A 14,084-nucleotide genomic window follows, 5' to 3' on the forward strand; every position below is an offset into this window, starting at 1 on the left:
TAAATCAATATCATAATCTGATATTAGTTCATTTACTAGTACACCTTTAGAAGAGAGAGATCTGATGTTTAAGAGTCCACATTTAACTCTCCTATTCGTTTGCACTATTGCTCTTGTGGTTTTAATTTTTATGAGGTTTTTATGCACAGCTCCTCTTCTGTTTACCTTTTTAAATAATTTCGATGGTCGGGGGGCAGACACCGTCACTATAGGATTTTCACTAAGTAACTCCTGAAATGGAGGAGCAGAGAAGTGTGTTAGACTGCGACTCTGCGTAGGGTTTTGGGTGGGTAACTGCTGAATTAGAAGGGCAGAGAAGTGTGTTAGACTGCGACTATGCGTAGGGTTTTGGGTGGCTAACTGCTGAAAAAGAAGGGCAGAAAAGTGTGTTAGACTGCGACTCTGCGTAGGGTTTTGGGTGGGTAACTGCTGAATTAGAAGGGCAGAGAAGTGTGTTAGACTGCGACTCTGCCTCCTGGTCTCAACTCTGGGTTGTCATGGATTTGGTCCACTAATAAACTTGGCCATATTTCTAGAAATGAGAGCTGCTCCTTCCCCAGTGGGATGGATGCCGTATCTCCGGATCAGACCAGGTCTTCCCCAGAAAGTCTGCCAATGATCTACAAAGCCCACATCGTTTGCTGGACACCACCTCGACAACCAGCGGCGGAATGACGACATGCAGCTATACATGTCATCACTGGTCAGATTTGGCAGGGGTCCAGAGAAAACTACGGTGTCCGACATTGTTTTTGCATATGTACACACCGACTCAACATTAATCGTAGTGACCTCCGATTGGCGTAACCGGGAGTCATTACCGCCGACGTCAATAACAATCTTACTGTATTTACATTTATCCTTAGCCAGCAGTTTCAAATAAGACTCAATGTCGCCGGCTCTGGCCCCAGGGATGCACTTAACTATGGCCGCTGGCTTTGCTAACTTCACGTTTCTCAAAATGGAGCTGCCAATGATCAGAGTTGGTTTCTCAGCGGGTGTGTCGCTGAGTGGGGAAAATCTTAGAAACGTGAACAGGTTGATGGTGCCCCGTGGGCTTTGAATGCTTACGACTATTCCTCCTTTGGACAGTCACCCAGCCACCCCTTCCTGGCTGCACAGGGGATGCCGGGGGACGGCTACCAGAGGCTAACTCAGGCCATTCCGCACCGACTACCGGGGACTGGCTAGCTACAGTAGCTAAAGACTGATCTACCAAGGTGCGGAGCCGGACTTCTAAATCACTGAGCCTCGCCTCCATGTCTATAAATAAACTACTCTTACACGTACCATTATCGCTAAAGGAGGCAGAGGAGTAACTGACAGTTGGCCGCTGTAATCTAACAAATGCAACTGGTATTTAGCGAGAGCACAACTCGTTCACTCATTGTTATAACTCACCCTGGTCCATGTTGGAAGATGATGTAGGACATCACAGCCTCTGTAAACTCATCCTGATTGTTGGAAGCATTCTTGAAAATCTCCCAGTCAGTGCAGTCCAAACACGCCTGGATATCCTCACTACAGGTTTACAGAGCTTTAGTTTTTGCCTTTAAGCAGGAATCAGATGGACCATCACGTGATCAGAGTGACGCAGTGGAGCGCATGTGACGGCGTGATAGGCACTGCTAACTGTGGTGTAGCAGTGATCCAAAGTGTTCCCCTCTCTGGTTGGACACTTTATAAACTGTCTGTATTTTGGGAGTTCTTGGCAGAGATTTCCCCTCTTAAGGTCACCGAGAACAATAACAAGGGAGTCCAGGTTTATCTGCTCCACACACATTATCTGGTCGGCCAGCATGCGTTGTGCGTTCTGAACGTTGGCGTGCGGCAAGATGTAAACACTGACCAGAGTGAATGAAGCAAACTCACGTGGGGAGTAAAACGGATTACAGTTGATGATAAGAAATTCCAGATTAGGAGAGCAGTGCTGCTGAATCACTGTCACATTTGTACACCAGCCTCCTCCACCTTTTGTTTTGCGGAGAGTTCTGTGTTGCGGTCCGCTCTGTAGAGTTGGAAGCCAGCCAACTGCAGCGCAGAGTCCGGTATCAGTTCAGACAGCCAGGTCTCCGTGAAGAACAGAACAGAAGATGAATAAAAGTCTGTGTTTTTCCCCACCAGAAGCTGAAGTTCATCCAGTTTGTTGCACAGTGAGCGCACATTGGAGAGAAATATTGCCGGTCGCGGTGTGCAGAGTCCCCGCCAGCGAAGACGCACAAGCGACCCAGCTCTTTACCCTCTCCTGTGGCGCTTCACAGCATGAATGACAGCGAGAGAGCCCTTCACCAAAATGTCCAATAATTCCACTGATGACACAAGAAAAGTGGGAAATAACTCCGCTGGAGTTGTTCCCCTGATGTTCAGGAGCTCCTCCCTGGTGAAAGGGCACCGGGAATCACAGCCGAAAACTGAATTAACACACAAAAACAAAACAAAGCACACCTAACACTGAGGCAGCTGTACTCGCCATCTTTGGTGCATTTCTCAGATCAGATTTCAAATTCTCCAAACTACTATTTCAACCTCCACATCATCTGTTCATTTGTGCACATCATAAAAGCAATTTCTCATTCTTTTGAACAAATTGAAAATCATTTTAGCCAAAAAAGAAAACAACGTGCTTTACAGGGGACATGTTAGCTCGCGCTAACCACCTCCACTCCTCCAGCAGTTGCAGAAACGACAGACTTAACGGACACACTGTGACCTACACAGCACATGTTCTTCCAGACTGACAACTTACTAAGTAACTTGAAGATTTTCCTCCGCTAACTTTTATCTCCACATTCTCCCCGTTCTGCACACACAGGACACACCGGGAGCCACCACAGCGATTGTGTTGATTGATTTGTGAGTGTTGCTGCACAGTGTGCCGGTGAAAATCAATGTCGCATATTGATGAGGGTGTGAAATTTTAGTAGCGTGGTCATTCATTCAGCAGCGGCAAAGTGCGTTGAAGGGGCAACACTTGCGTTCTGTGAACATTACATTATCGATTAACATTTAGATATAGATTTTTGACATTTGTTAATCAATTCAGAATCTTCCACAACCGCATCGCGATGCATCTAAGAAGAATCTATATGTAATGTTCACAGAAAGCAAATGGCGGAAGTGCAGTGCCCGGACAGTCGGAGGTGAGACCCTTGATCTCTGTGACTGGTCTGATACCAGCTCACTTCAGGTCGTAATATAAGCTTATTATATCACTGCTGAACAACACCCCTTAACTGTGATATAATAAGTGAGCTGTTGCTTAAAGAATTAGTTCATGTGGAATTATGTCCACCTGTAATTTATTCTACAGAGACATGCTATATAACATTACACATTACTATAAACTATTATTCCATTTCGTAGCACTAATTGTAATTTGTGATTAAAGTGTATTTATAAGGAGGCAGAGTTGGTGGTTATAATGTACTATGGAACATGGTCGCAGATTCTTGGCACACGGTGGTTATAAACTGGTATCGCTATTAGTTATAAAACATTAAATCGGCTCCTACTCCGCAAACCGTTGCGCTCCAGCGCCATCCTGTCAAAAGTTATTCAACAATGTCAACCTCCACTGTCTTCTCCTTCCCGTCATCCCCATTCCTGTCTGCCTGTGTCTGCTGGCCTTCCCGGTGGCTTTACCTATGAAAATTTGACTTGGCTCCACCATGTCAGACGACACAGGTCGGCGCCAGGTCCACATGGCAACTAGCGCTACCAGGACAACAACCGGTCTACTTCGCATGTGTGGAACGTGTCCACCAGCTGACTGCAGAAAGTAGTATAAACAGAAGTAGTCCATGTCCGTGGGGTCAGCAGCTGTCCTTGTCCACAGAACCTTGACAAAACTGTGACAAATCAACTCTGTGAATTTTTGCATAGCAACAACTTATGTGAAAATATTTCAGTCAGGTTTCAGAAGGCATCAGGCACTGGTAAAAATCTCCTGTCCTCTCTGCACAGCAGAGTCACCCCTGCAGTTCCACAAGGTTCAGTCCTTGGACCTACATTATTCACCTTGTATATGCTTCCGCTAGGTACCATCATTAGGAACCACAGTATAAATTTTCATTGTTATGCTGATGATGCTCAGTTATACCTTTTCTATCAGACCTGACGAAACCAACCAGTTAGCTAGGTTTCAAACGTAGACGTCTTGTAACTTCTTAATGTTGAGAAATCTAGGAGTTATTTTTGATCAAGACCTGTCTTTTAACTCACACATAAAGCAAACTAGAAGGGCCGCCTATTTTCACCTTCGCAATATTGTGAAAATTATAAACCTTCTGCATCAAGATGATGCAGAGAAACTTGTCCACGCATTTGTTACCTCAAGGCTTGGCTACTGGAACTCTGTGCTTTTAGGCTACTCAAAAAAATCTCTTAAGTCTCTCCAGTTAATACAAAACGCTGCTGCACGCATTCTGACTAGAACTAGCAGGAGATCAACTGTAACTTACTGACCTTAGGCGACATGCCAAAATAAGCCTGCAGCTTCTTCTCTTGGTCCACAGAGAAGACTCTAGAATGTGATCTGTACCCTGGTGGTCTGGTCTTCTCCCTACTGGTCTCCCTACTGGCCCTCCTCCTGCAGTAACTGAGCAAAGTGACATGGCATATGCCAATGTGACTTAGCAGCTGCCCTGAGACTGATGTTTCTTACAGAGATGTCCAGAAACGCCCTCTCATACACATCTGGCGGTATCAGACCTCTGTCTGTCTTTCTTTCCCTCACTCTTGAAATATTCAAGTTGGTATAATATGACATAAACATGTTTCAATACATGCTGCAACGCAGAGAAAGTCACCACATTAGCAGCGGGACTAAATAAAGACTTGTGGTCAGGTGTACTTTTGTCCCGACAGGAACTCCTGACATATAAACACAATTTATTTTTATACTGAACAACTGACAGGGCAAACGTTAGGGTGTGTTAAAGCACTAAATACCCTGTAGATTAATCATTACTGTGACACATGAAAAGAGAGACACAATTTGTAATTCGAAAAACAGTCCCGCTTCAGAAATTTACTTGCCGTGCTCAAAAACAGTTCTCCGGAGACTACCGCGGGAAACGATGACGAAATCACCTGATATTTGGCAGCTTTATGAAGGGTTGCATGCTGAGGGTGCTGTCACAGCTTGGACTGCAAATGCATTCAGGGCTCTGAGAAAATTGCCTTGTTACTTTCGCCCCGGTTTACCCCTACAAATAATTACACTAACAAATGCAGATTAACTAAATAATATCCTAAATAGTATATCCTAAATGTTAAACACTGTCCAACATTTTAAACCTCCTTTTTCGTTGTATAAATGAGTAAACATTCAACATTTCACAACATTTCACTGGTGCATAGCCTCAACACGGCCCACAACACATGTGTGGTAGTGAACACATTCTGATTCTCAGTCTGGTGATTACATTTATTTTCACATATTTATTTCATATCATTCACAGGAGACACTGAGTTTACAGTTCACAGTTATAAGTCAGATAAAGTGATGTAAACAAAAAAAATCACTGCAAAACTGCCAAACACCAACACGACCAATGGTTATTCTACATTTATTCTGTTACATTTACTTCCAGTTCTCTGGCACCAGAGGGCATTGTGGACTAAGTCTATTGTCATGTTGAGACTGAACAGCTGTTTTCACTTATTTATTCTGCCTGGTGGTCTGCCCACACTGACACTGATTTACAGCCCGCTCTCCTGTTAGCTTTGTTGTACCTGTGAGGGTTAACTCAATGGACCTGTGGAGTTAGCTTAGCACTGTTCACCTTCCACCCAATGTTTACTGGGTCAGAATGAAATGTAGAGATAACTGAAATGGAGCTGAACTAGAGCTGACATTAAGCTAATGTACAGCTTTTACACAAGGTCACCATATTCTATTTCCATTGAATATAATGTGTTATTTTATACATTTGACTCTGATTTGATTGTTTCTACTTTCATTATATTTAATTCTTTCTTTTACTGTTAACACTACATTCCCAATCTGAATTTCCTCTATGGGGGATCAATAAAGGAACATCATACCTTAGGTAGACCTTACAAAATGTAGAGCTGACCTACAGCTAACATTAAGCTAATGCACAGCTAAGCAATTTATAGCTGGCATTGCAATAACACACAACTAACATAGAGCTAATCTACAGCTAATCTTACTTAAAGCTAATGTAGATGTAAAATAGTGCTACTAAATAACTGACATAAAGCTAACAAAGCTAACATAGAGCCAATCTTACTTAAAGCTAATGTAGATGTAAAATAGTGCTACCAAATAACTGACATAAAGATAATCTACAGCTAATCTACAGCTAATCTTACTTGGAGCTATAAAGTAGTGCTACCAAATTACTGACATAAAGCTAACATAGAGCTAATCTTACTAATGTAGAGGTAAAGTAGTAGCTGAACATGATGTAGTTCACTTCTGTCACTTTCTAACATTAACATAGCTGTCCTTATTAGCTAGGCTACTTGCTAATAACTAAAAGCTAATTTTGAAGGTGGGTCTACGACATTGACAGCATTCTGTTAGACAGATTTCTGCAGCGGTGTTCATGATAACCATTCAATTCCCACGGGTCTGTTGTCAATATATTTGCGAGAGAGAGCGAGAGAGAGCGAGAGAGAGCGCGACCGAGAGAGAGGAGGTGCTGAGTAAATAGCATCTGCAGTAAAATTATTAATGATCTTGCTGAAGGTTGCCACTACATTAGCCAAAAATAACTGTGAAAGCACAAGACACAGGCCTATGCATATTAGCAAATTATGACATAAGAGAGAAAAGGCTTTCAACAGCCAATGGTAACTCACACAGTGATTGACTTCCTTTATCCATTATAGTCCATGATTTCTTTTTTTTTAACACTTTCCAATCCAAAACATAAACTGGTGTTGAAACAGCATCAGATTACAGCAAAGCCAAAAGAAAACAAACCAAAGAAAGAAGGAAACTGTGAGTCTTACTCAAGGATCATAATGTGTGTCTGCGTTGTAAGTACTTTGCTAAATGTGGTCAATGAATTTTATGTTTGAGTTTGAGAACGTCCGTCGCTTTAAATGTTACCGCCGCAAGGAATTGTGGGACGGCAGTCTCTCCTTTCCTTTGGTAAAGGATGGTCCGGTGTACCCTGCGATTATCATGGCTGCCACTACTAGATCACTCCACTCAGTCAGAACCTTCCTGAGCAAAAAAGACTTTTCCAACGGAGCCCTACTGTGGTGAAGGCATGACCCACCCTACTCTGCCTCTGATTGGCTTAGCCAGATGATTATGTAATCTCATGTTATCGGCACTGAAAGAACAGATGTTCTTGCTGTTCCCCTGAGTTTGGCAAATCAGCTTGAAATTGGTATGCCATAATAACTTTATTCTCAATGCAGTACATTTGTTAACAGTACAGGTAGCAACGTAGTTAGCTTGAAGTACATAGTACCAGTATTCTAGTATCGATGTTTAGCAGTGTTTTAGGTGTGGATCCACCCACTGCTATCAACAGGCTATTGGTTCCCTGGGAAAGTTCCTGTAGTGGAAACTGACAACAATGTAGTGTTAGCATAAAGCTAAAGTAGAGCTAACTTTGAGCCAAGTACAGCTAACATAAAGCTAATATAGAACTAATTACACAAAACATAGAGCTAATATAGAGCCTTAAAGCTACTGTGAAGCTTTGGCTACAGTGCTAACAGAATGCTGAAGCTAGTGAAGTAAAATAAATACAAATAAGTGAAAACAGCTGTGCAGAGACTTGATTAACCCTAACGCTGTTAATCAAAACAGAAGAAGTGTTCACTCTATCAATCCTCAAACAGGAAGTCATTGAAAATGTCCTGAAAAATGAGTTTGTCACACATTAATGACTCACATTTAGTTGTTGTTAGTCCCTGTATTTAAACACCTGCCGGTGGGAGTGACAGCGGCAGCATCCAATCATGTGGTTTGAGTTTGGGAAGTGGGTGGGGCTTTGGTTTACATTTGGATCACTGATTGGTGCTTTCACCAAACATCATCGCTGTCTATCTGAAGGAGCGTTCAGAGTTCAGAGACCTTTCCAGGACAACAACTGAAAAGCTGCATTAAATAATTCCAGGTTTTCCAGGATGTGAAATATCCCTGCAGTTACTGATTATCAATAATCAATACTTAATATTCCCATAACACTGTCTGGTTAGCTCTATTCCTATTGGTCACACAGTAAACAGGTAACGTTCCTCAAGCTTCTCGTTCATTCAAAGCTTCAAAATAAAATTCAGTTAATCTTCCAGTTTTTTAGTCCAGCTCAGTTCCTTCGATCTAACAGGAACATCTGGAGAACTTTCTCTCCATGGTCATGTTCTCCACAAACACAGACGCTGATGATGTCACAGTCTGTGATGTCACTGCAGGTCATATTAGCTAATGTTTATAATCAGTACTATGTTGATGGAGTAGGTCAGCGTCGGGTCCATTTGATCAGAGTCTCCGGTGATCGATAGAGGAAGATCAGCTTGGCGTAAAGCTCTTCCTCCAGCTCCAGCTCACCTGTCTCTCTCACCTGAAACAGGAAACCAATGTGATCACAGTAGACTCGCTGTGGGCGGGATTAATGCCTATGCACACCAACAGACTTCCGTTTGTGTTTTTTTAATCACTCATCTGATAAAAATCGTTAAGCACAGAAACCTCGCACACTGCTGTTATATTCACTGCAATAATTAACACCTGGAGACAAAATCAAGTCGCCGAGCACCGAGGACGATGTTGTGGTCTTACTTCCTGAAAGTAGAAAAATTTGATCCAAACCTGAGCTCAACAGAAAGGAGATTCACCTGCTGATAGAGGAGGTGAGGAATTATCCCCATCGTCTCCAGGTGTACTTCAGGATGTTAGTCTGATAGTCCTACTGGAACCATACGTTAAAGAGGTAGTATTCCGCTCATGGTTAAGTTCCTCATCTTATTTAGAGGTTGTACCAGAACAGGTTTACATGGTTATATTTTTGTCATACTGCACATTGCTGCAGCTCCTCTTTTCAGCCTGTGCTGAAGGCTTCGTTTTAGCTATGGAGTCTCTAAATGATCTTTGTTGGGAGTTGCACATGCTCAGTTCCTCGTTAAGCACTACTAGCCAATCAGAAGCAGAGAAGGGCGGGTCAGCGAGAAGCTGGTAAACATCTCGGGTTCAGCTGTACGTGTTGCCGACCAGTTTGGCAACATGGACTGGAGCGAGAGTTTCAGAGCGGTGAGTTATTAATCTGTATCCATAAAGTTTTAACTGAGCTCTGTCTCTACATCACAGGAACAACTTTATGTCCACTGACTGCCTGGAGGGTAGCTAGTGTTTGGAAGGGAGAGGAGAGCTGTGTGCTGCAGCGTGTCGGAGTAGCCGCTTGGCCAGCGTTATATGAGGCGCGTTTAGCTTTCATCCCTGTGACGTCACCTGTTACAGCACAAAAAAGGTTTATAACTCAAGCAAAAAGCAGAATCCCACCTCTTTAAAAAGATGACCCAATTGATCCTGAACAGCAGCAGGCAGTGGTAGGGACACACATTTATTAAGCTTGCTGCAAACACACACACGTTTGTTCACTAATCCTTGAGTGTGCTTTCACAATCATTGCATGATATCTCAAATCAAAACTTTAATGACAGAGCGTTTCAGAGTCGCTCTGTAGACGGTATCAGCACAAGGTTGTATTTATTTTTAAATATTTGGATGAAAATGTGGACTTTGGTGTGCAAAGGCCTTTATACTCTAGAGGGCGGAGCCTGGGCATGGATTATTGTGTTAATAAAGTTTTTAAATATGTACCAAGAAGATGTCGGTGCAGAGTTTGAGGATGCGGTCGACACAGGGCAGCTCCTCGAACATGATGGAGTGACTGATCCCACTGAAGAACTCTCTGACAAACTTCCCAATCACCAACACCACCGAGGCGTACAATCCCATGATGCTGCAGGGCCAGACACAAGCAGGAGGACAGGGAGCAGAAGAAGAAGGAGAGGAGAGAGGATGAGGAGGAGAGGAAGAAGAAGGATGAGAAAAGGATGGTGAGTGGTTAAAAGAATACTTAGTTGCCTTACTTTGAAATGTTCCTCCTGAATGTACTACTAGTAATATCACACTGCTGCTACAGCTCCCACTGAGTGTAATACTACTTTTAGTACTGGTAATAAGATACCACATACATGTTGTATCACGTGCTCGGACAATCATCAGAATAACACAGTACATCATAAAAGGACGTTTAACTATAAATTTCATCATGACATAATATGCACCTTTGTGGTCCTCTGACCACTCAAAGCATTTGACATGTCACGTTCACCCATTGTCACACACTCCTACAGTGGTGGCAGAGGGCGTGGTCGCTGTATAAAGGAGGACCAGCACTGGGAGCTTGGACATGAGAGACGATTCTCTCCATCGGCTTAATTAATGCAGAGGTTAGTGCACAGAGGGAAAGTCATTGCACTCCTTGGGGGAGGGGTTCTTAGGAAGTGGGATGTGAAGTTTGTGTAGTGAATGCTGGAAAGTGGCCTGCCTGGGTGAAAGATGCAGGGGGTACCTGTGGAGTCTGAAGACGGACCGTCTTCAGACTCCACAGGTACCCCCTGCATCTTTCAGTGCACCCAGTGGTTCCACACCTGGTGAACGCGTGTTAAATTTGTTAGAAGAGGCCATGTCATCTTTACTTATGGTGTTTACTTGGCCTATCTGTGCTGGTGTTCTTGGTCTCCCATGTTTCGGGGGGGTTGGCAGCCTTGAACGCCTCCTCCAGGTTAGTGTTAGCTTGTCGCTAATATGCATCCTTTGCATTCCTGAGTTTGCGTCGCAGCTCCTTTCTCTTCTTTGCAGCTCCATTGTGTCCTTGTTTTTAAAGGCTTTGGGTTGCTGACTGTCTTGTTGTGTAGGTTTTGTTATTGTGATACACTTGAACTGTTTTTTGGAATGACACATAAGTTGATATAATGAATGTGTTGGATCCAATGTGTCCTCTCTCCCAGTCTGTGTAGTCAAAGCAAGTTCCAATTCCATCGTTGCAGTCTTGACTCCATCTGATGGTGCCTTGCTGTCAGGTTAACTGCCTTTTAACTTACTGGAATAAGTTTCACCACATCGTGGTCAAAGCTGGATATTGGTGGTTTGCTCTTGGATTGACAGGCATTGGAGAGTTTATGTAACATTTATTCAGTGTATTTTCCTTCCTTGTTCCACCTTTGGTAAGGGGTAGGGTTTCCTCCAACTGCAGTTGTTCAGATCTCCCAGAACAACGGTAGGAGCATCAGCGAAGGGCTGTGGTATGTTGTGCACACATTCTGCTCCTGATGCAGCCACTTGGGGGACATAAACAAAAACTAACAGAATTACTTCACCATGGTGTTACTGTGCTTGGTTTTCCAGCCAACTCACCTGACCTGCCCCCCCCCATCGCTTCCTCCATCTGCCTTTTGGTTGCCTCATTCCTCGTGGATGGTAGCTGGCAGCCCTGCTTGCATCCTTCAACAACTTGTTGGTTGTGGAAGTAGTACCACTAGTACTACTAGTGGTAGTTCTACAACTGCTTCTCTTAGTACTACTGTTACCAATCCTACTGCTACCACTGCCACTAATAATAATGCTACTACTGCAGTACACTCACAGAAATAATCATAATCTACTATAATTATACTATTGTAACTGTAGCAGTTGAAGGTATTTGTAGTACGAGCATGTATTACTGCAGTGAGTGATTGTAATAATGCTCCTATTACTGTAGTACGTGAAGGTAATGTGTACCCATATCCAGCAAGGAAGCCCAGACTCGGAGGACTGACTTTATCACTGAACACAAACAGCTGGAGCCCTGCCTCCGTCCTGTCACTCAGCGAAGCTCTGCCCCCAACTGGCACCAGGCTGGCAGCCGGTTGATCGACGATCCACCACTCCTGGATCTCATGGCTCTGATTGGTCGACCGCTCCAGGGCCAGCAGGATGTCCTTGTAGCGGCCGTCTGATTGGAGGACAGAGAAGAGAAGCCACATGATGAAAGATGTTATTTGATGTTACCAAAGTTATTTGATGTTACCAAAGCAAAGACCTCATTTCTCTGTGAAACATCCTCTAGTTACTGTCATTGTGGTTTTTGTTCAGTGTTCCAGAAGTCTGCTCTTCAGTCAGTGAAATAAAGAACAGGAACATTACTAACCTATACTTGTAATAACAACCGAAATACTTGAAAAGTCAAGTGCAGTTTCTAAACAAGACATTTACATTACATTTACATTTGCGTCTCTTTGTGGTGGTTGTTTTGCATCTCTGTGGGGTTGTTTTGCATCTCTGTGGGGTTGTTTTGCATCTCTTTGTGGATGTTTTACATCTCTTTTTGGGGTTGTTATTTTGTCTCTTTGGAGTTGCTGTTTTGTGTCTCTCTGTGGTTGTTGTTTTGCATCGCTGTGGGGTTGTTTTACATCTCTTTGTGGATGTTTTACGTTTCTTTTTGGGGTTGTTGTTTTGCGTCTCTGGGGTTGTTGTTTTGGTTCTCTTTGTGGATGTATTACGTCTCTTTGGGGTTGTTGTTTGCCGTCTCTGTGGTTGTTGTTTTGCATCTCTTTGGGTTTGCTGTTTTGGATCTCTGTGGTTCTTTTGTGTCTCTTTATGGTAGTTGTTTTGCATCTCTGTGGGGTTGTTTTGTGTCTCTCTGGGGTTGTTTTGCCTCTGTTTGGGTTTGTTGTTTTGCATCTCTGTGGTTCTTTTGTGTCTCTTTGTGGTAGTTGTTTTGCATCTCTTTGTGGTTGTTTTGTGTCTTCTTGTGGTTGTTTAAGTCTCTTTGGGGTTGTTGTTTTGCGTCTCTTTGTGGATGTTTTACGTCTCTGTGGATGTTTTACGTGTCTTTGGGATTGTTGTTTTGCGTCTCTTTGGGGTTGTTGTTTTGCGTCTCTTTGTGGATGTTTTACGTGTCTTTGGGGTTGTTGTTTTGCGTCTCTTTGTGGTTATTTTGTCTCTTTGGAGTTGCTGTTTTGTGTTTCTTTGTGGTTGTTGTTTTGCGTCTCTTTGTTGTTATTTTGTCTCTTTGGAGTTGCTGTTTTGTGTCTCTTTGTGGTTGTTGTTTTGCATCTCAGTGGGGTTGTTTTACGTCTCTTTGGGGTTGTTTTGCGTCTCTTTGGGGTTGTTGTTTTGTTTCTCTTTGGGGTTGTTGTGTGTCTCTTTGGAGTTGCTACTTTGTCTCTTTGTGGTTGTTGTTTTGCATCTCTGTGGGGTTGTTTTAAGTCTCTTTGGGGTTGTTTTGCTTCTCTTTGGGGTTGTTGTTTTGCGTCACTTTGGGGTTGTTTTGTGTCTCTTTGGAGTTATTGTTTTGCATCTCTGTGGGGTTGGTTTGTGTCTATTTGTGGTTGTTGTTTTGCATCTATGTGGGGTTGTTTTGTGTCTCTTTGGGGTTATTTTGTGTCTCTTTGTGGTTGTTGTTTTGCATCTATGTGGGGTTGTTTTGCGTCTCTTTGGGGTTGTTGTTTTGTGTCTCTTTGAAGTTATTTTGTGTCTCTTTGGAGTTGCTATTTTGTGTCTCTTTGTGGTAGTTGTTTTGCATCTCTGTGGGGTTGTTTAAGTCTCTTTGGGGTTGTTGTTTTGCGTCTCTTTGGGGTTGTTGTTTTGTGTCTCTTTGGAGTTGCTATTTTGTGTCTCTTTGGGGTTGTTGTTTTGCGTCTCTTTGTGGATGTTTTACGTCTCTGTGGATGTTTTACGTGTCTTTGGGGTTGTTGTTTTGCGTCTCTTTGGGGTTGTTGTTTTGCGTCTATTTGGGGTTGTTGTTTTGTGTCTATTTGGGGTTGTTGTTTTGTGTCTCTTTGGAGTTGCTATTTTGTGTCTCTTTGGGGTTGTTGTTTTGCGTCTCTTTGGGGTTGTTGTTTTGTCTCTCTTTGGAGTTGCTATTTTGTGTCTCTTTGTGGTTGTTGTTTTGCGTCTCTTTGGGGTTGTTGTTTTGTGTCTGTGGGGTTGGTTTGTGTCTCTTTGTGGTTGTTGTTTTGCATCTATGTGGGGTTGATTTGCGTCTATTTGGGGTTGTTGTTTTGTGTCTCTTTGGGGTTATTTTGTGTCTCTTTGTGGTTGTTGT

General features: G+C 43.1%; 1 protein-coding gene across 1 annotated transcript in view; it reads right to left on the reverse strand.

Annotated features, from left to right (window-relative positions):
• Positions 1-5,422: 5,422 nt before the first annotated feature.
• Positions 5,423-14,084, reverse strand: part of LOC123985906 (piezo-type mechanosensitive ion channel component 2-like) — a 55,443-nt gene continuing 46,781 nt past the window's right edge. Inside the window, exons 38-40 of the mRNA XM_046073929.1 lie at positions 11,777-11,990; positions 9,809-9,950; positions 5,423-8,552 (exon numbers count right to left, since the gene is read on the reverse strand). Coding sequence (XP_045929885.1) covers positions 8,451-8,552; positions 9,809-9,950; positions 11,777-11,990 — 458 coding nt within the window. The 3' untranslated portion in view covers positions 5,423-8,450. The remainder of the gene's footprint in view (positions 8,553-9,808; positions 9,951-11,776; positions 11,991-14,084) is intronic.

The sequence above is a fragment of the Micropterus dolomieu genome, linkage group LG01, assembly GCF_021292245.1.
Source record: "Micropterus dolomieu isolate WLL.071019.BEF.003 ecotype Adirondacks linkage group LG01, ASM2129224v1, whole genome shotgun sequence".
NCBI classification, from domain to species: Eukaryota; Metazoa; Chordata; class Actinopteri; order Centrarchiformes; family Centrarchidae; genus Micropterus; species Micropterus dolomieu.